Source organism: Zerene cesonia, chromosome 15, assembly GCF_012273895.1.
Source record: "Zerene cesonia ecotype Mississippi chromosome 15, Zerene_cesonia_1.1, whole genome shotgun sequence".
In the NCBI taxonomy this organism is placed as follows: domain Eukaryota; kingdom Metazoa; phylum Arthropoda; class Insecta; order Lepidoptera; family Pieridae; genus Zerene; species Zerene cesonia.
In genome coordinates, this window is record NC_052116.1 from 1,457,510 (window position 1) to 1,483,579 (window position 26,070).

The 26,070-nt window shown below is 33.8% G+C and overlaps 2 protein-coding genes across 2 annotated transcripts; one reads left to right on the forward strand and one right to left on the reverse strand.

Annotated features, from left to right (window-relative positions):
* Positions 1-1,706: 1,706 nt before the first annotated feature.
* LOC119832471 (transcription factor Adf-1-like) lies at positions 1,707-5,377 on the forward strand. The gene is made up of 4 exons (XM_038356138.1): positions 1,707-2,183; positions 3,357-3,498; positions 4,402-4,657; positions 5,008-5,377. Exons 1-4 carry the CDS (start codon positions 2,051-2,053, stop codon positions 5,104-5,106), a joined length of 630 nt encoding a protein of 209 aa, XP_038212066.1. The 5' UTR covers positions 1,707-2,050; the 3' UTR covers positions 5,107-5,377.
* Positions 5,378-9,908: 4,531 nt separating this feature from the next.
* LOC119832422 lies at positions 9,909-25,301 on the reverse strand. The gene is made up of 3 exons (XM_038356094.1): positions 25,213-25,301; positions 17,147-18,964; positions 9,909-11,869 (listed from the first exon to the last, which is right to left on the reverse strand). Exons 2-3 carry the CDS (start codon positions 18,962-18,964, stop codon positions 10,112-10,114), a joined length of 3,576 nt encoding a protein of 1,191 aa, XP_038212022.1. The 5' UTR covers positions 25,213-25,301; the 3' UTR covers positions 9,909-10,111.
* Positions 25,302-26,070: the final 769 nt, after the last annotated feature.

Genomic DNA, 26,070 nt, shown 5'->3' on the forward strand with positions numbered 1-26,070 from the left:
AAATATTTGCAGTTATCTTGCTTCCATTGTCAAAGGTAATTCCAGAATAAATAGAAGAGAGAACCATAGTATTATACTGTAATATAGTCATACACAAAAATTTCATTATACAATGTCAGAGGTAACAATTAGTATATAAAATGTTATCATTTGTATTAAATGTATCAAATAATTTAAAAAAAAGCTGTGTTTTTAATGGGTAAGTAATCAGATTAAATGTATTGAATTAACCATCTTGATTTTAATAAGTTTATTTTGTAAATTTAAAAAGTTAACTATTATGACTAAAAGGCTGATTGTTGTATTAATAAGATAAATTAAATGATTTTTTTTATTAAAAACATATGTAATACCCAAGTTATATTTAATACCCAAACCTATATTAAAAGACCTTTTCCTTACCCTTTCCTTCAAACTGACGAATAAATGAAAGGACTGGGAAGGGTAATAAAACGTAAAAAAAGTACCACACCCCCACAGAAGACCGGCGTGAAATAGCATTCTGCTGTGTTTCGTTCGGTGAGTGGGAGACTCATATCCTTTTCCTTTCCCTTCCAAGTCCCTTCGTTTATTCCCCTCGCCAATCCTTCATTAATCCCTTCCCAATTTAAAGTCGGCAATCCATTTATAGAGGCGTAAGGTCTGCAATAGACCTTATGCCTCTCTAATTGTTCATGGGCGGTGGTAGCGCTTACCATCAAGCGTCTCACCAGCTCCATTGTCGACTGTTTCATAAAAAAAACAAGGGTAAGGAAAAGGATATGGGCCTCCACTCACCGAACGGAAAACAGTAGTACGCTATTTCATGTCGGTCTTCCGTGGTGGTTCCCCGGTGTGAGCTGAGCCATTTCGTGCCGAAGCGTGCTCGACTACCACATACAAAAAGATTATATTCATAGAGTAGGATGAAAATAATTGGAACCTCGTTTCGAGTAATTGGGAATGAAAGGCTTATGCGCATATTTAGTCATCAGTGCATCTAAGAAAGTGTAATCACATTAACTCACCAGTTATCATCAAAAACTTCTAAATAGCGTTCTATATTTAGAAGTTTTTGATATTTCTAGCTGATTGAAATCATACATAGAACCCTCATTAGAATTTAGGAAGTGTAAGTTTAATTAATTAAATCTTAAATAAGAATTTTCTGTTACCACAGGTAGAACCAATCTATCTTAGGCAATTGTACTTTTTAGTATGATAATATTTTGCTGTTGAATAAGCGATGTTACAATATATAAACGATCTCGAATCAACTCGTAGATAATTTATGAATCCGTCTGTTCTAAGTCACTCAATAATGTCCATTATCAGACTCCGTACCTATATTTAGGGTAGCGTGAGCTTCTGAGCCCTTAATGTTTAAATTTACATTTGAAATAAGAAACTGAATTCAATCAAACGCATTACGCCTTATATTCTTTTTTAAATTACTTTAATGTATCAATGTACAGTTTATATTGTTGAGCAGGGTGCTTGTGACAATAAGATTAAAAAATAAGTACCTAGATACCATTTAAAAACTTAATACAAAATTAAAACAAATTCCATAACAATCGGTCTAATTAAAAGTTATAGGAAGTTAGAGCTATTAGCGATATCAATTACGTCGATTTACCGCGCCGGTAGCTGCGTCGCGTCAACCGCGCCGCTCGATACGTGCGGCGCGCGCGTACCGTACGCCCCGCGCGGCATTGCCGCACCCCTCACCATCAGTATGCTTATCTACCCCGCCTTGGACACCCCTACATTACGTTCTATCACTAATCTGCCCGTTCCCAGCATTCATTTTTTACAAATAAATTTAAAAGTCATTTTCGCGCCAATAGTTTACATGACGTCTTCCTGTCAGTTCGGAAATGAAACCGGTTTGAATAGTGCCAATCTTCTATTGTGATATATACACGGCGAATATTGTTCTTTCATAATTAATAGATACCTACTTACATTACAAAATCCATTTCTTGAATTATTATATAATCATTTCTGTCGGTAACATTTTCCCGCGCTATCTGCGATCGAAGTGACTTAAAGTAAAGCCGCGAACACAATGAACGAAATTGATTTAATCAAAGAAGTTGAAAAACGACCAATTTTATATGATAAGTCAGTAAGTGGTTTTAATAAAACAAAGCTGAGGGATGACGCGTGGAAAGAGGTACAAGAGGCTTTGCATGTTTCAGGTAATCCACAAATAATTTTAGAATCACTTGAGAACGAAAGGAGCACGATTAAAAACGAAAAATTGTGTTTTCTTTTTCTGTACCTAAAATGTTGACAAAATTGAATAAAAACAACGCTTTGTTTATTTTTTTAATGAAAATATTTGAGTTATGAACTCTTAATACAGCATTTATTTTCCAAAATAAAATGTACATAAAATTTTGTTAAATGATAATTACTGTTACGATTATTTATTAAATTAATTGGTCGTCACCGTTTCTATAAGGTTTCAATTGGAATGAGAGTAGATTGAGTGTATCAAGCCGCCAAGGCCACATCCAATTGGATGCTATTAATTTATAAATAACTATTTTCCCAAAACGAATACCTTTTTCCTCCATTTAATACGCCTTTTTTAGTGTTTCTTCAATAAAGTAAATTCTATAGATCTTCTAATAAATTATTTGGTTTTTGGTTATGTCTCTTATAAATTAGTTATGATTTAAGTGTAATTACATTTTATCTTGATAAATGTTTGCACTATAGACCACTATCTATAGAGATCGGTATATTCTGTTCCGACGCCATAATAAGACTTCTTTGAAGCTTCAGGATTAGGCCTTAATCCACCGCATCATATTTATATATTATTATACCTATTATAGATTTGTTCGAAATGTGATACTAATTATACTTCGAACGAATGCACCAATTTTGTCGTTTTAATCTGATAAGGTATTACATACAGTCTTGCTATTTATGTATTACCAAATAACACGCCTAACAACTCTGAACGCGAAATCTCGCGACGACGCGCGACGAGTTGGGTTTTGTTTTTACTACGAATAGATAACCATTGATGACATAACCCACGCAAAATATCACAGTTAAAATCACAATATAATAATAACTAAGGTGCACGATCAAAGATTCAAAAACGTCCACATAATATGAGCGCAAAGATTTAAATTGTGCGCACAAATTGTTTCGTGTGTCTCGCGTATAGACTTTATAAAATCAACTAAGTCATCCGCATAAGGTTAAAGTTGAAAAACTATATGCTTAAAGCTCAGCTAAAACTTTGTAGGCATATTTGCTCAGTGTTTAACGACACTTTCGAACGTTAATTTAGACATCGTTGTTTATATTTCAATGGATATAACTATATATTATGTCAACCATTGTTTTCATAGAAGCGGAATGTAAGAAACGCTGGCGTTCATTGCGAGATTCATTCATCAAATTGCAAAGGACTCACGGCGGTCGCACCCGATGGCCTTATCACAACGCGATGCGATTTCTTCTGCCGCACGTGGAGCCGAAGTCGGATACACCGTATGTGTCAAAATGTTAATAGAACCACAGATAACATAATACTTTACTGGATAATTAGATACTAGGTGTTTCAATGTCATATTATAAAATATGCATATCTTTGTAGTAAAATTGTATTTTTTACTTTGACAATGAAGGCTAGACTAAACAAATTAAATTTACAATCCAAAACAACACGAATATACTACACAGCGAATATAGTTATTTCTATTACAATGGTGACCGGTGAAGTGTTCTTTGACTTAACCGATGAAGCGATTTATTATAATTTATTTGAAAGTCAAATATATTACATAGATTATAAGAAAACGCATTACCACTCACACACAAAGAAAATGAAAAATGAGTGAAGTGTGTTAAGTACCATACGCCTACAAATAAAATAGCAGTCGTGTTTTAAGAAACCGCATTACTTAACCAAGCACGTATTTTATGTTTAAGATTATAAGCTGAAGCATTTAAAAAATAAAATAAGATAAAATTTGCCTTTATTGCCGTTTAAACTTACAAAATCATGACATCATTTTACTTACTACCTATCTTATTATCCTAATTGTATTATAAATGCGAAAGTTTGTAAGGATGTGTGTGTGTTTGTTGCTCTTTCACGCAAAAACTACTGTCCCGATTGCAATGAAATTTGGTACGTAGACAGCCCTCATAGGAGGCCTGTGTCCCAGCAGTGGGAACAATATATAGGCTGATGATGATGATGATGATGATGATGATGACGTAGACAGCTGGACAACAGAAATAACATATAGGCAACTTTTTATCCCGATATTCCTACGGGATACGGACTTACGCGGGTGAAGCCGCGGGGCGCAGCTAGTACCTTATAAATGTTATCTTCCTTAAATCTTCGTATGTAAGCTGTTTTTGAACTATTAAATGTTTTGACAGTCCAAAGCGCGAGACATCCGACTCCGAAACTGAGGATGAAATACGCCACCGTCCCGGGCAATCATTGCCCGATCTCTTCTCCGATCCTCGGTTAGAAGACGACGAAGACTTCCAGCCAAAGAAACCTCGCCTCAACTCCACGGACGAAGAGTTCCAACGAACTGATCCTGACGAGCTGTTCCTACTCAGCTGTGCTTCCACTTTGAAAAGACTGAACTCCAAGCAAAATGCTGTTGCTAGACTTAAGATACAACAGGTGAAATTTTTGTATATCATTTTGGTCTACAAGTAGTATGTGTAAACAGTTAATAAAATTATCTAACGAATCTAAACGGTTGTTGGTTGTTTTTTTAAATATATATAAAAAATTATGAATATGATTTATTATTGTTTTACTACATTGCTTTTTGTTCAATCGGACTTCGCCTAAGGTAGTCGGTATAAAAACTGTTGGCAAAATACGCGGGTTCGATTCCCGCCTCGTGATCAATTTTTTTCTCTGAAAATATCAAATGCAATTAAATTCACAAACAACAACAATTAAAATGGTCCATCAGAAAATAAAACCACTATAATCTATACAATAATATTGTTTGTTTGTTACAGGTCCTATACGAAGCCGAATTTGGTACACAAATGGAACTACCTTACGTTACTCCTGCTAGTGATTGTGATTACGAAAACGTAGACGCATCAGCAGAATAAACATTTTACAATTATCAATTTTACACAATTTTAATGAATATCACGTGGAATTAAAAATTATGCTGCAATAAAATATGAAATCTAAACGTACCGTCAATGTGTACTGCCCTTTATTGATGGCGTTATTTTTGGCGCCAATTTGACATTTGTTACGTCATTCATCATTTTCAATTCCACGAAATATTGCACGCACGTATTTGAAGTAATATTGATTAACCGTGAGGTTAATATATTAAAATCACGCTCGATGATAAAGGTTCTTGAATAAGTACATTCAATGTCGATGTTTTATTTCATTAAATTATGATAGAGAATCGTTTGATTTGTGTTTTTTTCTTATCCCATTTCTCATTTTCGCTAAATTATTATTTACATTGATTTATTTTTAACACGTTATTTAGTTATTTAGGTTTTATGGCTTATAGGAGTTTTAGCTGTAAGAAATTAATTTAGCAGTTAGAAGAATAAGAACGTCATGTGGGTATGATATATGTAATTTTTATAGGTTTAATTCCTTACATTTTCTGTTAACGTTAGATGATTATAGTGATTATCAGATAACTGTTACATTTCTTAATAATTGATGTTATTATTTATTTTATTGGTTGATGTAGTTATCTATTATGTAGGGGCTTGAGGAAAAATAAATACATTTTACAATTTACCGTACAAAGTTCCGATAAACCTCCATTTATCTAGAACTGTTATTTTAATCTGCATTGAAAATGTTTTGAGCCATAGAATAGCGAAAGCCAAGAAAGCAAATAAAAGGTTTCGTTTTCTTTAACCCAGAACTCAAACAAACTCCCTCACTACTTTTTATGAAACGTCAAAATAACATAGATTAAAAAACCATTACACTATCTGTTACATAACGTTAATGACATAATGTTTCGTTTCCCTTGAAGGTTAGAGGCCAAGGCCCTAGGGTCAATACTTTCTCTCTCTTGGATATTCAAAGTTAAGTGACCCGAGCATGTATCGTAAAATGTAATCGTATCGTAAAACGTGATTCTTGGATATGCCGGTCTCTTCACGATATTTTGCTTCAGTATATTGAACGATAATGTTATTCACATGTGCAGATTAAAAATCAATTTATTTCTTGCACCGCCCTCTGGTCTCGAACCCCAGTCATATCGATTTTAAGTCCTCACCACTGTGCCACCACTGCTTAATGTACTATACGTTAGATAATAATTATTCCTCATATTTAATCATCTCGTCATAATGGAAATTACGTTAAACACTCAATTTTGCAATCCATTATTTATTATTGATGTCAAAGCGTCTCATTATTATTAATGATTATTGCAGTATTAAACTTATTATAATATATTATATATAAGTTAATATGAAGCAGTCTTATGATGATATGTTACAGTTAAAACCTGTATTTCGTTAGAACGCGTTTCCGCCAATTTTAATGCCCCTTAAAACTAGAATTGACTAATGATCCATATTCAAAAATTAGTTCTTGGTTCAAAACGCATTCTTCGTCAGTGAGTTAGTTAAAAAGGTTTCAAGTGAGGTTTAATTGACTCTCCTTTTGCTAAACGGAAACTCTTTTTGGTAATATCGTAGACAAACCTATAGCTAATTATTTAAACAAATAGGACTTTAAAGAAGATCAATCGCTACATTTAAATAAACATATGCAGATTATGCTATAGCACACAAAAAAGTTTTAACTACTTATTTTTTCAGTTTTCTAGAAATCAGAATAGAAATACTTGGCTATCCATAATAGTATTATGTTAACTGTCGTCCTTCGGATACGGCGAAAAACAAAGGTCCGAATCCTGCATCATGATCGTTTTTATACCACAATAATTTTTCGTTTATAAGGCACTAGCTGTAAACCGCGGCGTCACTCGCGTGGTACCCGGGTAATAAAGAATCCTATATTCAAACTATAATTCATCTCTGTACCAAATTTCATTACAGATACGATAACCTGTTTCGTGTGAAAGAGTAACAAACATACATTCAATCAATCTATCCACACAAACTTTAGCGTTTATAACATTATTAGGATTTTAATTCATAAATTAAACTAAAAATGAAAATCATTAGTTGCTAATAATAAGATGATAAGAGATGTTGTTGAGGTCATTGAGATAACGCTTCATAATACTTCATTCAAAGATATAAATTCATTTCCATATATATCTTCATATTTTTAATTATTTAATCGATATCACGGTCCTAGTATTATTTAAATTATTTTTATTAGATTTTTGCGTACACTAATATTATAAAGAGGAATTTTGTATTTTTGTATGTTTGCAACGTTTTCACGAAAAAGCTGCAATATCACTGAGTGACTTAGACTATATATATACCATGGGTGAAGTTGGGGCGAACAATTAATAGGCGAGGAGCTATTGACATAATCAATTCTCGCACCATAATATTTGTGTTTGTGTCAGCTTTTATTGAAGTCGTTCAACTTAGCTTCATATTTCACAGCGTCGAATGAATGTCTTATCATTTGTAAAGGGAGAAAAGTATGCTTTATATTCTTTAAAAGCCAAATGAAATGATATACTCGTATATATTTTATGTGGTAGTCGAGCACGCTTCGGCACGAATTGGGCCAGCTAGCACCGGGGAAGTACCACACCCCCACAGAAAACTGGCGAGAAATAATAGCATGCTATGGTGTTTCATACGGTCTGTGGGGGAGCCGGAGGACCATTTCCTTTGCCTTACCCTTCCCAGTCCCAAACCAGTAAACCACAATATTCTCAAACGTGATTTTCTATTGTTCGAAGTATTCATACCTGCTAGTTTTTGTATACGACCTCGCCCGCGTATTCAAAGGAAAACCCGCATAATTCCCAGAATGAAAGCCCGTTTCCTTTTCATCACCCTTCTCAGTCCATTCCTTCTTTCCATTCGTCAATCCTTTCCTCAAACCTTACCCCTTAAAAGCGGGCAGCGTATACGCAGAGGCACTACCTTTTCGAATGTTCATGGGCGGTGGTGATCGCTCACCGGCGAACCGTTAGCTCAGTTGCCCGCTAACATATAAAACCTATCCTTTGCTCTTCTCAGGTCTCAAGATATCTTAGTACCTAATTTCATCGAAAGCGGGTTTGGTTTTGGACTTGAAGAAGCTATAGAGTTACTATCGCATTAATAATCTTGGTTGGTGTGTTATAGAAAAAAAAACGAAATAGATTTAAAATGTATATCTACATTTTTCTACACAAGTTTGAAAACACATATCCTACTAATATTATAAATGCAAAAGTTTGTGAGGATGTGTGTGTGTGTTTGTTGCTCTTTCACGCAAAAACTAATAAACCGATTACAATTAAATTTGGTACTTAGAGGGCTGGACAACTGGAATAACATATAGGCAACTTTTTAATCCGATATTTCTACGGGATACGGATTTAAGTAAGTGGAAACCGCGGGGCGCAGCTAGTCCTCTATAAAGAGGAATTTAATTAAACGATCGGAGAAAACAACATATCTGCAATAATTGTGCATTGGTGATAAATATTTTGTCAGCTAATTGCAACAATTGAAAATAACACTTAAATAATTATTTACTCAAGTGTTATGACCTTTATTAATTACTTGCGTAGCATAAATCGTTCACTTTTATGATTATACCTAATTTATTTCAATTAATTATTCTATTGTTTAATAGCCTACAAATAGAAATGAAATTAAGGAAATAAAAATGTCTGTTTGTTACGGTTTTTTTTATTAAACATCACAACTATATTGTTTATTTCATTCAAACTTTTTTGTCTTTAACATTCGCTTTTTCGCGCACAAATCCGCGTTAGAAAACCATCTGATTGACATTAAATGTATAAGTTTGATGCTTTGTTTTTTCCACAAGGCCTCAATTTAATATGATTTTTTTATATCATAGCAGGCAACTGTGCCGGTGGTTCGCCTGATGGTAAGCGATAACCACCACCCATGAACATTCGCAAAGGTAGTCCTGATTTTCAGGGATTAGGGATAAGAAAATGATCGAGGACTGGAAAAAAGGAATGAACCGGGAAGGATGAGGAAAAGGAAACGGGCTTTCGGGCCACCTGCATATACAAACTAGTGAATTTTGTAAAAATAATGTGTATCTATGAAACTTAGTGGTCGTAATATATTATATACTCGCTTTCCTTTCACGACTTCGCCATGTTTCACTACGGTAAGAGGTAACATATATCACTCTCTCACTATCTCCACGCTCAAAAATTATACCAAAACATGGCACAATAGGACGCAAGAGTCGCTATTGAGTGGCATACAGACAAACAAACCAGCACACTTTCGTATATACTTATTATAATATATTTCGTATACTTCATTTTAAACTTTAAAATGTGATACGAATGAATTACTTTGGTTTTTGGTTTGAATATTTTTGGTTGGAATATTGCTGTTACATATTTTCATATTATTACTAGCTGCGCCCCGCGGTTTCACCCGCGTAAGTCCGTATCCCGTAGGAATATCGGGATAAAAAATAGATGTTGGCCGATTCTCAGACCTACCCAATATGCTTACCAAATTTCAGAGGAATCGGTCAAGCCGTTTCGGAGGAGTATGGCAACGAAAACTGTGACACGAGAATTTTATATATATAGATTATTATTTAGCTTGGAACAATGCGATAAAAATTAATGATTCATGATGTTGTTTGTATAAACGCTGATAAAACTAAACAACGTTATGGTATTTACTGTTTTATTTCCTTAATTTCATGTACAGTTACATGCCTACTTAGTAAAGTGATTATTATTATTGTCAGTTGAAATAAATAAAAAACAAACTCTATGAACATATGTAATTTATTATATTAAGATATCCACGTTCAACATAACAGTAAATATCACATTTCCTTACACCTACATAAATAAAAATCTGTGACTTAATCACACAATCTTTACATATATTTTACTAATTAATAAACTAGAACACAAAACACATATAAAACTATGTGTTATCCAATGTATATTTGTATAGGTTTATAATTTTATAATACTTGGCGAACGTATGGTAGGGACACACCTCGCTTGTCGTGTAACGTCATTTCTTTGCCATATCGTTGTAAAAGCTCTAAAACAACACCATTTGTCCAACCGAAGCCATCCTGTACACCGTATTCCCCTCCACCACCCTGATGCCCAGGTTGCACTGCGCTATACTTTTCAAACATCTTCTGCCATGTACTATAACCAATATAATTGGAACGTATCCATATACTTGCTTGTTCCAGAGCTAATTTCTGTGCCTCTTCGTTTCCACTCGCTTCCAAACCACCTATCAAGATGCTCTGTGAAGGTGGCCACGCGTTCGGATAGTCCCACTGCTCGCCTGAAAGTAAAACTGACGATGGTACACCACCAGGAAAATCTAAAGCTCCAGATGATAATAAATATCTAATCAATCGGCTCGCGTACTTAGGAGCATCGTAATCTTCAATAGCGCCCGCCCACAGTGGAGTGGCACAACTTGGATAAAAATGTCGTCGAGGCGCTCTCGCTTGTGCGTCATAATCATACCAGACTCCATCTGAATTGTCCCACAGAACATTCTCGATAGCATTCCGCCAATATTTAGCTAAACTCCACCACTTCTGCGCTTCTCTTCTATCTTTTAATCTGTTACGAAAGTCACCAACAAGGTCAAGGGCTCCGGCAAAGATAGCATTTAAATCGACTGGCACAATACGGCTAGCGTGAACATCAGTAAGCTTTCCAACCACATCGTTCTCAGCAGTTACGAACCATCGTGTTGAGAAGTCCCAACCACTTTCTGCAGCGCTCTTCATCTCTGCATAGAAATCTTCACGCATGGTATCATTTGGCAAGTCACGGGCATTCGTGTAATCCTCATAGTAAGATTCGGGACGTGGCCCTTTTCCTTTGCGATCAGCTATGTACCGTAATAGCACATAGTTTTTTCCATTTACTTCTACAGTCACTTTCTTTTTGTCTAACCAATACTGCAATTCTTTTTCAACTGTAGGCAAATGTTTCTCTAACCAGGCGAGATCACCAGTGGCAGCGAAGTAGCTGGCCATCATCGCAGCTAGCATAGGAGGTTGGCTTCTCCCTAAATAATAAATTCGGCTTCCATTCGGAATGTACCCAAGTTTTTCAACGAGATATAAAAGGTTTTCTATCATTCCCCTAGCAGTTTCTGTCATATTGCATAAGAGAAGGCCACGAACAATCCAGAAGGAGTCCCAATAATAAAGCTCTTTAAACCGACCACCAGGAACAATAAATCCGTTGGGCACATACAGGAAACTGTATTGGTTTGACTGCTTATCAACATCAGGGTTCACTTTCCTACCTAGCTTATCCCATAGTCCGATAACATTCTTTGCAAATTCACGTAGCTTAAGGTCAGAGATTCCTTTCAAAATGGGCGGATCCGGATCGAAATCAGGCGGCCGCCAATCTTCAAGTTCATTACCTTCGGTGAAATGTTCATCGACAAAACTAGCTATCTGTTCCCGGGACGGATTCTGTCGCGTTTTTTGCATCAATTTCGAAAAATCAGCGAGTGTTTCGTTTTCAGAACGCACGAGCTTGAGATCGACGAACGTTTTGGAGTCTTCAAATATTCTCGCCAATTGCACTCTATGTAAGAGTTCACCGGTGCAATAAATCGAGGAATTGCACGCGGGAACAACAGTGAAGGCCTGAGCGCACGCACCGAGAATTCCCAAAACGGGATAAAGAGGCGCATAGCGCCGGAGATTTTGTATCAACATTGTGTATTCTCAGATGGTATGAGTGCGGAAGTCCACGATAAACATAACATCAGTGCGTGCGTAGAGGAGCGGCGGATGAGGCGCACTGTGTGAGCGAGCGTCCGGCCCGCGACTGCAATCGAGTCCGCGCGAGCCATGACCGATGTGTGTCAACACGTCCCGGTCCCATCCAGCTGACGCAACGCGCTTTCACTGCCTGCGACCTAGCCAAGGCTACTCGAAAACTAGATCATTATCTCGAGAAAACTTGTTGACGATACGCGTGCCCCCAGGATGAAGCTGTCTGCGAAACTGTCAAAGTCATTAGTACATTGAATAGTGGAAAAGCGTATCGTTGTCTATGTAGGTATGTGTAATTCTTAGCGGCCAATCGCGGCGAATAAACTCCCAGACAATTACGTAAAAGTTATAACGCGTGCGCCGCGTATATTACGTCAGTTTAAGTCATATGTCTAGTAGCATAAATAAAGATGCTGTGCGACTCTAATCTGTTTTTGAAATTAAATTTTTAAGGTATGTTGAGGAAGTACGCGATTGATGATCGATAAATTGCCAGTTCAAAATTTACAAAGTACCTGTACTTAAATGTTGTTGATAATTTGTCTAAATAATTAAATAAAAGCAGCAGAATTCAGTTGTAAGATCTTTTACTTATTTTATTTTAGTAAGTAATTTATATAATATCTATGAATCCACAATTAATAGATTAATTGAACTATTCGGTACGTTAACAATAATACCCAGATACGCAGTCATTAACCCATATTACTTATCAGAAATACCTTTAGTTATGTGATGAAATTGTTATCAAACTAATTACGTGTTACGTTATAAATATTCATATTGTTCCAAAGTTAATACAGAATTCAATATTATCAGTGTCAAAGATTTCTTATTGGCCAAATTGTAGCAGAAATGAAAAACACATAATTAGAAAAGAGAAATAAAAATAAGCTTGTATCTATACTAATGACATCAATCTAAAGAGTTGTTTGCGCTAATCTCAGGACCTCCTGGACCGATTTAAAAAATTTTGCTGTTGAATATGCAGGTACGTGATCCCTGGGTGTTGTAGGTATATGGGTACCACGAGCAAAGACAGGGCGCACCGCTACTCGCTAGAAACATATCACACAGATTTAAATTTATTGTTCTTAAGTAATATAGTTGAATAAAAATTAATCACCAAATGTTTTGCTATCCGTAAAACTCGAAAACGATTCGACCGATTCGGCAATTTTTTTTTTTTATTTTGTAAGGCCCAAGAAAGGAGCAATGCCGAGGCGGCTATGGTTAATTAAATTGAAATTATAATAAAACTTACACACAAATATTGTTTTTTTTTTATAAAATCAAAATTAATAGTCCAAGAAAATGGGTAGGGTAAATGCGAATTTGAGATTAAAACTTGAATTTTTGATATAATTTACTTTGAGGAATCTAAAAACGAACTGTGCAAGTTTTTTTTAAATTCACCCCCGAGAAGGGGTGAAAAAAAATAAATAAAGTCGTTTTTTTGAAATTTTGGCGAAACCGTAAGTGTTAGAAAAAAAAGTTTTAAATAAAATTTGTAGAGCGTAAAATTTTACACAAAAATGTTTCTATGACTTTTTTTCCTAAAATTGAAGTTAACTGAGATAGGATAGTTAGAAGCTAGGGGATGATAACTAAAAAAACTAAACAATAAAATATATATATATATATATTTTTTTTATTGTTATAAACAATTTTTTTCTCTAGGATTAAAGTTTATAATTATATAAGTAATTTCATTAAAAAAATATATGAGTTTTATCAATTTTTCAATAAGTTATGATTTTTTAAAGTTGCAGTTATCATCCCCTAGCTTCTAACTATCCTATCTCAGTTAATTTCAATTTTAGGAAAAAAAGTCATAGAAACATTTTTGTGTAAAATTTTACGCTCTACAAATTTTATTTAACACTTTTTTTCTAACACTTACGGTTTCGCCAAAATTTCAAAAAAACGACTTTATTTATTTTTTTTCACCCCTTCTCGGGGGTGAATTTAAAAAAAACTTGCACAGTTCGTTTTTAGATTCCTCAAAGTAAATTATATCAAAAATTCAAGTTTTAATCTCAAATTCGCATTTACCCTACCCATTTTCTTGGACTATAACGTAAGTACGCTTCTGTAGGTTTTTTTTTTCAAAATTTCTAGACCGTACACTTAGAAGTATCCTATAAATCTAGATCAAGTGCTACAGTATTCAAACTGAATTTCGAGACTTGATATTCGTGTTATTAGGTAAGCAGTTTTGTCGAAAATAACATGAATAAAATATGAGTTAATGTTAACCATCAATTAAAAAGTTTAGTCTCTTTAATTAAATAACAATTATTAAAAACTTTCCATTGGTCTGTTTGTACAGTCTCAGCCTATAGATAAGTTAAAATGTATTTAACTGTATATAAACAAGAATCAGTTTTAAAAATCTCATGATATGTAGTAGACGAAATCACCGCTATTACATTAGTGCAAAAATATTACAAGCCCAACAGTTAAGATATTAAGAACGCATTATATCAAGATAAGTAGATTTACAAAGTTCGAACAAAGGCGTAGAGAAATTGCTACTAAAATAGGTGAAACTAGTCAACATAAAGTATTAAGATTATTAACGCCTACACATTGAATGCAAATAAAAGCGTTTGTTTTGCGTACATGTGTTAATGCTTTGCACTTATAGAAAGGCGCAAATATTTTGCAAATATATTTACTTATCATTTCACCGATCACAGACAACGGTTTAAAGTTTAATTCACTAGCAAATTTTGACAATTATTATTATGCTTATAGATGTCATATCTATTGTGTTATATAAATTTTGTCAGCTAGTACCATCCGTGCTGAACTTTAAAAATATTATAATAAAACATGGTGACTGTCAGCAGTCAGCTGCAGATCTGTTGGTGGGATGAGAAGTGGGGACTTTGCAAATCGGAAAAAAAGTTTTCAGTAATTTCCTCCGGTTTGAAAATATGTCAAGCTATAGTTAATCCATTTTCTTTAAAATAATAATTATTTTTTGGTAAAAATGGGTTAACTATAATTATTAATTTGACGAATTTTTATGCTCAATTCTCCGAATTTAGCCTTCATATTGTCAGAATTAAATTAATTTTAAATGGGACCACACGAAAAGCACCAGCTTTTAAATAAAAAAAGATCAAAATCGATTCATCCATACAAAAATTTAAAACTCTGAAGTAACACACAGAAAATACAGTCGAATTAAAAGTCTCATCCGTTTTTAGAAGTTGGTACATAGGTATACCTTTTTAATATTTTACCTTATTAATATTTATATATATATACCCATATTTTATATTTGTTCACATTTTTGTATGACCAGCTAACATAGAATCTACCATCCTGCAAGTAATCCTTCTTCTTATTTATTATTTTTTATATCAGGGTTTCAAAGCAATGGAATTTTTATTTTTGTTTTTTGAGCATATTTCTTCTTAGTTAGTAATCAGTATTCACTTTTTATTGTGGCTAATTAAACAATTTTAAACAATGAACATTCAAAAAAGGAATTATAAAATCAGTTATTTAGTTTTTATGCTAGTAACACCAAGTCAAAACTGGGGAAAACCTAATTTTAAAATTGTTAATCAGTTAAAATTTGTAGGTAAAAGGTAACGATATAACTAATGAAATAATATAAAAAATGATAAAACTATAGGTACATTATAGCAGTCTATATAATGCTGAGCGATGTTTTAATCAAAATAATCTTATTCCTTTAACATGTTTCTCAATTTCCAACGAAATGCGATCAGTAATTACACTTACAAATAACATTTTATGAATACAAAGTGTTTTGGGCGTAGTAATTACTTATTCTAACTACCTGCTTTGTCTTATTGTTTCTTATGAATAATAGACAAAATTACCTATGTATTCTGATGACAAACTTTTCATTGACTGTCTTAGGCTTTTTTTAGACTGTCTTATTACTGGGTTAGGTTAATCGATCCAGCTAGGTTTCTTCTAACCTCTATCTTTTTTTTTTAAATAAGGATCGGATCTGGATCGATTAACCTAACCCGAAATCCTCTGCTCACTGTATTTGGTACAGAGACAGTTAATAGTCTGAATTTGCATCTTGCACACAGGCTTTTAGCCGGGTGCCACGCGATAGACTAAAAGCTAGCGATTAAATAATTCAAAACATGCACCTCCCTCATCCCCCGAGTTGTTTTCATAAAATAAAACACAATATAAAGACACAGCCTTTATTTTAGTTCTTTACATATATTTTATTATGTCCTAATTCTCAAATTCTATTTAAAATCTATTATCATCGTCTTAATTGTAATTATAACAACATTCGAAATAATGGTAACTCTAATCGCCTGTCGATATCGAAATATAGTTAATTAGTATTAATTATTATCAATAGCTTAAAAGTCAAAATAATTTAAATATAAAACCTTTTAATGACATAAATTTGTACATTAAAACATTACAGCCAGTAAATTGTGCTCATCTTCTTGAAAGAATCATTAAAATATATAGGTATACGTTATCTGCTGTACATAGTCACTTATTACATCGTAAGGTACGCAAATATGTCATCTACTAAAAAAAAATGAGACGTTAACAAATTCAATTGATTTGTCCCCTTAACTATTAATGGTAAAGGTCTATTTTGTATAAGATGAATGTATATATTACTTTCAATGATAGACTTTTTCTTATAATAAGTTAACAAGCCCTTAAAGTTAAAAATGTAAAGAAATAAGTACAGGAAACAATGTAAATGCTATATATCTGATATCATAATGGCACTTGAAATAAACATTCATTATTTAAGTACGTCATTTTAAAAATAACACTATATAAATATATTATTTTACAAATACTGAATGGTCAATCAATTATTATAGTATAAAAGTACATTTCAAAAAGAAATTAGAAGGTTTGTTCGTTGCAATTGTTGTATTTTATTATCACATAATAATTTATGTCATATTATTATAAAACCATTATGCCAGCTGTGGCAGTTTTTTCTTTAATTTATCATTATTTATTTTGAGTCAAATACTTGATTTATGAAAGGTCTACAAATCTTTACTGTCAAACTTATGGATTAAATGTGCTTAAGAAATAAATGTACTTCTAACAAATTGAACTTCAATAATAAATAAGTTTTTGTTTTTGCATCTAAAGAAATTAAATTAAGATTTTAAAAATGGTAACATCAAAAATATACTTATCTACTATTTACTATTATTCTACGTTTAACGTGGCTTACTTCTTTTCATCACTTTCCTTGCTTTCAGATGATGAAGATCCGGATGATGATGATGTTAATTGTGGATCAGGACCAGCCGCGACCACCGACAACGAATTTTCACCATCTGACTCTACACGGGAAACCACAGCTTCGTTCTGCCCGCTAATCTCAACATCATGCAACGTCAGCCTTCGCCCATACTTTGCAAGGAACTCCATGACAACACCGTTCGACCAGCCGAACCCGGTCTGAACGGTATATTCACCTCCTCCACCGATCCTGCCGGGAACCTCCACGTCGTACTTCTCGAACATTTGTTTCGTGCTGGAGAAACCTTTATGACACGCTCGTACCCACGCCTGTGCCACATCGAAAGCTAATTCTTTCGCTGGAGGTATTTCCAGCGCTTCAAGCGCGTTTACCATTAAGCTGACTAGAGGTGGCCACGCGTTAGGGAAGTCCCATTGCTCTCCACTGCGTATTAGGGACGTTGGAACACCTCCTGGATAATCCAGTCCATGTGATTGTTGTAAATAGTTGAAAATCCGATGAGCGTTCGTTTTAACAAAGCTCTTCTCTACAGCGCCCATCCAGAGGGGAGCAACGTTGCTTGGATAGAAGTATTTTCTGAATTGCTTATTTGCCAAATCCCAGTCATACCATACGCCGTCTTCGTCATCCCACAACACTTCTTTTATGTTATTTCTCCATTGTTTCGCAAGGTAGGCCCAATGCGCTCCTTTACGACCATTTTTCAACAGACCTTGGAAGTATGCCATGTTTTGCAAGGCGTTGGCAAATATAGAATTCAAATCTACCGGAATAATTTCAGTCGCGTGCAACATGGTTAGATTGCCTTTATTGGTTCCATCGTCATTGATGAACCATCGTGTAGAGAAGTCCCAACCACTTTCAGCGGCACTCTTTAGGTCAATGTAATATTGAGTCTGTCGTTCTTTGGTGTCGAAAATTTGAGCGCTAGAAAAGTCTTCATAATACGACTCGGGTCGCGGTCCTTCGCTAGGCGCATAATATCTCAATAATGTATAGGCTCTATCTCCTATGTCAAAGGTATAAATCTGGGTATCTAACCAATATTCTAATTCGGCTTCCAGTGCGTCGACGTTTTCTTTTAGAAATTCAATATCGTTCGTTGCCCGAATATAAAGTGACATCATAGCTGATAACAGAGGAGGCTGGCTTCGCTCCTGATAATACCATCGGCTACCGTTAGGGATGTGGCCAAGTTTGTTCAACAGTTCAATCAAATTACCAATAATTCCTTTGACTGTCTGCTCCATTCCACTAACAAGGAGACCTTCAATGATCCAATAAGTATCCCAATAATACAGCTCTGTGAATCGACCACCTGGGATAATAAAACCGTGTGTTACAGGTATTAAGCTGTATTGATCGGGATTTTCGAATACTGCTTGCTTCACTTTTCTTCCCAGCACTGGCCAGATGTCATTGATGTCCTTTGCGTATTGGCGCAAGTCCTCATCGCGGATTGCGGGTAGAATTGGTGGGTTTTTATTGAAGTCTGGTGGGGTCCACGACTCCAGCTCGCTCGTCTTATCGAAATACTTTTCAACAAATTCCTGGACTTGCTTTTTGTTTGGGTTGTTGTTGGTTTCATCAAGAAGGTTTTGGAAAGCAGTTAATGTGCTGTTTTCGTCATTAACTAGTCGGAGATCCACGAAAGTTTTGGAGTCCGGGAAGATTCGTTGCATTTGTACATGATGTAGCAGCTTGCTGTTGCAGTAGACTGGTTTGATGCACGTCTGGGGAAGCTCAGCGGTGGCCGTCGCTGCCAGCAGAAAAAAGAGCAGCATCTAAAAATATTTTATGATATAGTTAGTTAAATGTATTTTTATATTACATAAATCTAGCGCGGAGCATAGCTTACGTTAATGCATAATAGAATATAAAAAATTCACCAAATATATAAGTTAAGTTAATAATTAGAAATTATTTTATTAATTAATTATTAGAAATTAAATTTCGTTCAACCGAAAATCAACACGATTTTCGATTTTAAAGTCTTTCATTTCAAAATATGCACATTTATGTACATTTGAAATACGTATTTTTTATGGATACCCCGCCTGAGCAGAGATTTTACGTTGCTATCATTAATAATAGAAATATTAAAGGTACGACCACAATACCTTTATCACTAAGATTCTCACGTTTTGATTATAAATTAACTAAGCTAAAGCATTAAATGCTCCATATAAATACACATTGAGATCATCAGATTGGTTTAAAACGACGGAAGTGCTTAATATTATGTCATACAAGGCGTAATACAACTTTTCATATGCCAAAACGAATTGGGGTTAAAGTGTTTCAATTCAATGCTTTGGGTTTTAACAATCATTTATATAATGCTTTTTGATTCAAGTAGGTACGATTTATATGATTTGTGTGGTTCAGTCTATTATTAAATTGTTAAAACCTAAATTTATAACCTGCTCGTAATGGATTAAAATCGCGAAGTCCAAAGGAAGCTATATATTTTCTTAAATTTGAATTTGGAAAATACCATTGTTTTTTTTTTTCTTTGTTTTTCTGTTTATAGCCAGCCTGATATATTCTGGAATAGTCCGGGAAAATTAAGTTATATTAATGTAACGTTTTTTTCCTATTTTAAATTGGTTAATCGCGGTGCTATAATGCCGGCCTACTTGCGAAATAAAATAATATGCCGACTTTCTTCTTATTCAATATAGCGGAACTCCAAAAGTAATAAACATTAATACGGTTATATAATCTGTGTTATAACTTTTACTAATGTTTACATTGTAGTTTCTTTATGGTTCATATATTATAAGTATTAAAAGGAAATTTTACTAATTGTTTTTCATGTCCATGTTTTGTATTAGGCATAAAATCGAAAATATTTGAAATCATCTCCTTTCTCGAATAAGTAAAATCTGTTAAACGGGGGGGTTAAACTCATAAGCAATATTTTCGAAATAAAATTAAAAATAGACTCTAAATGTCGATATAATATTTCATTTCAGAATAACGTCACTAATTGTTTTGGCTAAGCGTAATTTTATTACTGACATGTGAGACCATGAGGTGTTTGCGAATATATGACGCGTCATTTAAATTTTACGCGACATAAAAACCTCATCAATAACGTCACAGAGTTTGGCTACATGACTTTAGACAGGGATTATCGCTTCATTCAAAGTTTTATCTCTAATTGCGTATTCACCTAGCGTCGTGTTAGGTAATGAATTAAAGATTTTATCAAGATTTTCCGTGAAAATGAGGCAATCGAATCATAGAAAGATTTTTTATCAACATTTGATTTTCTTAGACATTATTAAATTACATGTAAACCACTGAACCAATTTGGATGAAATGTGGTAGATACAGAGATAGTTTGAGACCCGAGAAAGAACATGGCATAGTTCATATCCTGGAATTTCACGGGAACGGGAGCTATACGGGGAAAAGACCGGGGCTGCCTATTTTTTTTCCTTTAACTTCGCGGGCAAAGCCGCGGGCGGAAAGATAACACATCCTCCTAATACTAAAAACGTGAATATTTGTCAGTAAGTATGGATAGATGGATTGATGTTTATTAATCTTTCACGCGAAAACAGCTTATTGAATCTATATGATTTCGTATAAGATTAGTTTATAGTCTAGGGATAGTTAGCTAGAAGTACATACAACAATCTTTATCTCAAGAACTACTGGTCCGATTTGAAAAATCCTTGTTAGGTAGCTAGATAAAATATTGAGGAAGGCTTAAGACTATATATCATCACGCTAAGACCCATAGGAGCGGAGCGCATATGATGAATGTTTTATAATCGAGGGAAATTTTTTCCTTTCTGAGAGCGTCCGCTGCGTGCGCTGCGAGTTAAGGTTAGCCTAAAGTAATTTTTCGCGCGCGGGTGATGTCGCGGGCGGAAGCCAGTTTGTAGATAAAAGGAAACTCATTCACTGAAATCCTCGAACTGTTTCCAATGACAGTTGAATATTATCAAGCTCTGAGTGCGATAAAATTACGTTCTAATTATTTTTATTATAAATTAAGCCTTCAAACTAAAAATATCTGGAATCTCCACTTGCCCGAGTAATTACCTCGATGCCCTATACCTTGATTTATAGTATATTTACCCATTTATAAATGTTACAATAATTTATGCTAAGCAATATTGACGTTATTCGCATTTAGTAAACTTATTGTAATAAATAACCCGTGTGCGTTTGCAGACTTCTATCCTTGAGAATATATGCATATTGCCTTTGCACAGAAATTCATAGATTTCTGTATTATCTCGCAGGTAGCAGACAATACATTGTTAATTTTCCTCTTTAACCACGTACGTGTTGTGTTACATTTCAGCGTGTTCATCTGAGTCTCATCTCATGCTTATATTTTACTAGCTGCGCCCTAGCTTTTGCCTGCGACTTCGCACGCGTTAAATTCGGAGTAGTTTAATAGATGTTCATATACATATAAACCTTCCTCTTGAATCACTCTATCTATTAAAAACGCCCCATCAAAATCTGTTGCGTAGCTTTAAAGATTTAAGCATACATAGGGACATAGGGACATAGGGACAGAGAAAGTGACTTTGTTTTATACTATGTAGTGATGTTTGCATGTACGCACACGCAAATAACGAAATATATGTTTAAAATTAATTAATTATTCCACTTACAATACAAAAACCTGAACGTCGTTTATTATCAATTTAATTCGATATTCATTTTAATAGGTCCATAAAAAACATATTTTATAAAAATTTTAATCTTAAATACGTGTTCCACGAGTTTTCTGTTCCACTTCCTAACAATTATCATAAAAAATAGGGCTGTCAATTACTTGAAAACAATTATGAAATTAATTATGATTATTTTAATGCGTGATTGTCATGAATAATTAATACATACATTAATAAAATTGGTTCATACTGATTAGATTTATTTATTAAAATGTGTTCAATTAGATTTGATAGCTGTCGCGCTTTTACTACGAAATTATAAGAAAAACTAGCTGCACCTCGCGGTTTCACCCGCGTAAGTCCGTATTCCGTAGGAATATCGGGATAAAAAGTTGCCTATAAGTTATTCCAGTTGTCCAGCTATCTACGTACCAAATCTCATTGCAACCGGTTCAGTAGTTATTACGTGAAAGAGCAACAAACACACACACATCCTTACAAACTTTCGCATTTATAATATTACTAGCTTTTTTAGGCCGCGGCTTCGCCCGCGTAGAATTCGCTTATATCGCGCGACATGGTAAGGAGTATTTTCTTCGCATTAAAAAGTATGGTTTGTTCTTTTCCACGTTTAGCTCCACCTTCATATCAAGTTTCATCAAAATCGGTTTGACGATCGAACTTTCATACAAACTTTCATCCCCTCTTCCAACCCTTTCTACCCTTTTTTCGCGATAAAAAGTATCCTATGTCCTTTCCCAAGTTCAGTTCTATCATCATACCAAATTTTATCAAAATCGGTTCAGTGGTTTAGGCGTGAAAGCGTAACAGACAGACAGACAGACAGAGTTACTTTCGCATTTATAATATTAGTAGGGATAGGGATATAGTAGAAAGTAGGATATCGGCAGGAAATGGGTCCGGTCGCACCGGGGAAGCTACCTAACCCCCTCCCCTCCTCACAAGATTGGCGATGAAATAGTGTCATATAAGTGCTTCTGCGGTTAATTTAAAGGAAATTGAAACAAGGAAACTCACAACACTGTGAATACAATGGTTTTTCTTTTGTTGTTCTAAGTTTATCTTGTAAGGATATTAATTTTAATATTTAGTTTTATAGCATTGAAATGCTTTGTAAATGAGAAATATTGAAAGAATAGAAAAAATTTGATCACGAGGCGGGATTCACTCGTGTATTTTTTTGCCACGGATTGGCAAATAAAAACAAAAAAAAATCTCAGGGTTAGTTAAGTATTAGGTTAGTATCAGTTAATTATTCTCAATCGTTAATAAAAATTAAAAGGAACTTCCATTTTTTTATATTATAATATTAAAATTAAACTTATTCCGCTAATCAACCATGTATTTAACACTTGCAAACCCTAGCACCAATAAAATAATTTGTTAATAACATTAGCATAGATCGAAACGCGGTTTTTGCCACTTTTCACAAACCTTGGCCCGATTTTTTTGCGCTAAGTAAATGCGCGGCATGTGAATGTATTATTTTTATAGGCATTATGCTAATAAGAACCTAAATAACACGACAATTGATTGGATTTCAGAGATTTTCGCACATAAAAAATACAAATATCCGTTGTAAAAACTTGTTTACGATTTTTTTTTTCATATGAACTTAAAAAAGTAACTGATGGTTAAAAAAGAGGTTACAGATTATTAAAAACATATTCAATATAACAATTGCGTGAACCTCTAAATCGAAATATTAATAATTAACTATACTTTACATTTATTGAAATAGAGATATATTCAAAACTGGTTTTCGTTTCGTTTCGTTTTATTCATAGATTTCGTCCACAAGGAAATATGTACCGTGCTGTGGTTTTACTCGCATAGTTCCCGTCTTCGTGGGGCGTCCGGGATAAAAGCTATCCTATTTCCTTTCTTGAGAACATCTTTCAATATTAGTAACAAATTTCACCTAAATTGATCGAGTGGTTTAGTGAAATAGAGACAGGCAGACGGACAAAGTTACTTTCGTATTTATTATATTAGCAACGAAATTTGTACAACTGATTCTAATTCAATTTCATAATCAAAATGAATTATGTGATTTTTAAACAACATCGTTTGGCGCGGCCACAGATAATATAATTCTATGCTAGCTTGAAGCAAAAAATTAATTCAAGGTTGAGCAGACAGAAACATGAAGTAATTATAAAAAAGATCATGTTTTTAACACACGAAATTATATATTTTACCCGGGTCACTCACTCGCGGGCAACATGCGTAATTGTTAGATGGAGATAATACTTCCAAATGTTACTCTTGTGAGTTTGTACAGTGGTGCGACTTTGAGCGAGCGGCATTATTTTTAAAGTATTGTCCTACTAATATTATAAACGCGAAAGTTTGTAAATATGGATGTATGTATGTATGGATGTTTGTTACTCTTACGCAAAAGCTACTGAACCGATTGCAATGAAATTTGGTACGTAGATAGGACAACTAGAATGACACATAGGCAACTTTTCATCCCGATATTCCTACGGGATACAGACTTACGCGGGTGAAACCGCGGGGCGAAGCTTGTTTAAAATATGTAAGGACTTTCTTCGTTTTAGTTTAAAATTTCAGACTTTCTTCTTTCCAGTCAATACAGTCCAAGGAGTTTTTGATAAGCCATTAATTTAATTTAAACAACTAATTTTAACATACGTTTATTCCATAAGCTAGTCGTTCATGATTAAAATTAAAAATCTTTTACCAACCATTTTAGAATGTAAAATTTGTAGTTTAAAAAAGGACGCCCACAATAATTTCAGATTTATAGGTGTTTTATTATTAAATTATCTTTTATTAGTTATTCATGATATACTGATAATATAAATTGCATATTATTTATTTACTATATTACTTATTTTTGATACTATATTCTTTATAAATAAAGCCCGACCTCCATAGTAATACAAATGTTTTTTTATTAAAGATTGGTTACGCTATAGCAAATTAAAATTCTATTAGTATTGTAGAACTGTAATTGATTTTTAATTATCTTCAGTGAACATTTATCTACGTTAGGTACTTACATGACTTTTTGTACCTATGCAATATCAAACACAATAGATTTAAATTGACTGAACATAAAAACATGGACAAAAAATGACACTTGTATGAATTAAAAGTATTATATTAGACGGTACTAAATGCAGAACAGACTTCTTTCTGTGCATATCAAAATAACAATAAAAAAATAAAAATAGTTTAATACCAGCAACATTTCTAATTTTTTTTTATTATTTTTTTATTTACTTATTAGTCGTTTTGAAATCACACAGATAAAAAATTGCCACCTTTTTTGACGTTTCACAATTAGCAGTATATAAGTGTATAATCTATGTTTCACAATGGCGTATTATACTGACCTTTGACTGATTCGCCCGGCCTTTCCCTTGAGTGCTATCAATGACACCTTGCCCGTGCTACCATTCGTGACGGACTCGATACGTGACCAATTTACCTTACAATTTATACTCTATGCTACATTATATTTATCTGTGGTTTATTTCAAAAAGGGTACATTGTTCTAATTGACGAATTTGCATATGAATACTGCTAATGTTGGAGTTGGACTTGTAGTATCCAATTGTTTAAATATACTTCATAATCATTTCATTAAGGATGTATTTAAAAAGAAAAGAAGATATTAAATAAAGTATAGCTATTTAGTCATAAGACAATATTTAAATTTTAAATTATTCTAGCACATATTAGAGCTTAGCCATTTTTCAATAGATATCACAGAAGCAGAGTCGCTTATTATTTATTACGTATTTACTTTTCTGAGGCTATATAATCTCGTTAGACGATCAGTCATTTAATTTGTTATTTTTTAAACCGTTGGAATATACATTCTTATATGTTACGATCCTATTTCTACTCTTTATGTGTACTACTAATCACTATATAGGATAAAACAAAGTCACTTTCTCTTTCTCTATGTCCCGGTGTCCCTATATATGCTTAAATTTTTAAAGCTACACAACGGATTTTGATGGGGTTTTTCTTAATGGTAAAGAGTGTTTCAAGAGGAAGGTTTATATCAATTTAACGCGTGCGAAGCCGCGGGCAAAAGCTAGTCAATGTATATTATGTTAAACTTAGCATTGTTGAATCTTGATTGAACTACAATTAAAAAATTTAAAAAATAAAACGCACACACTTCACCAGCTCCACTTTTATTCTATTTGTAGTAATAAATCAATAAGTCCTCCAAATTTAAA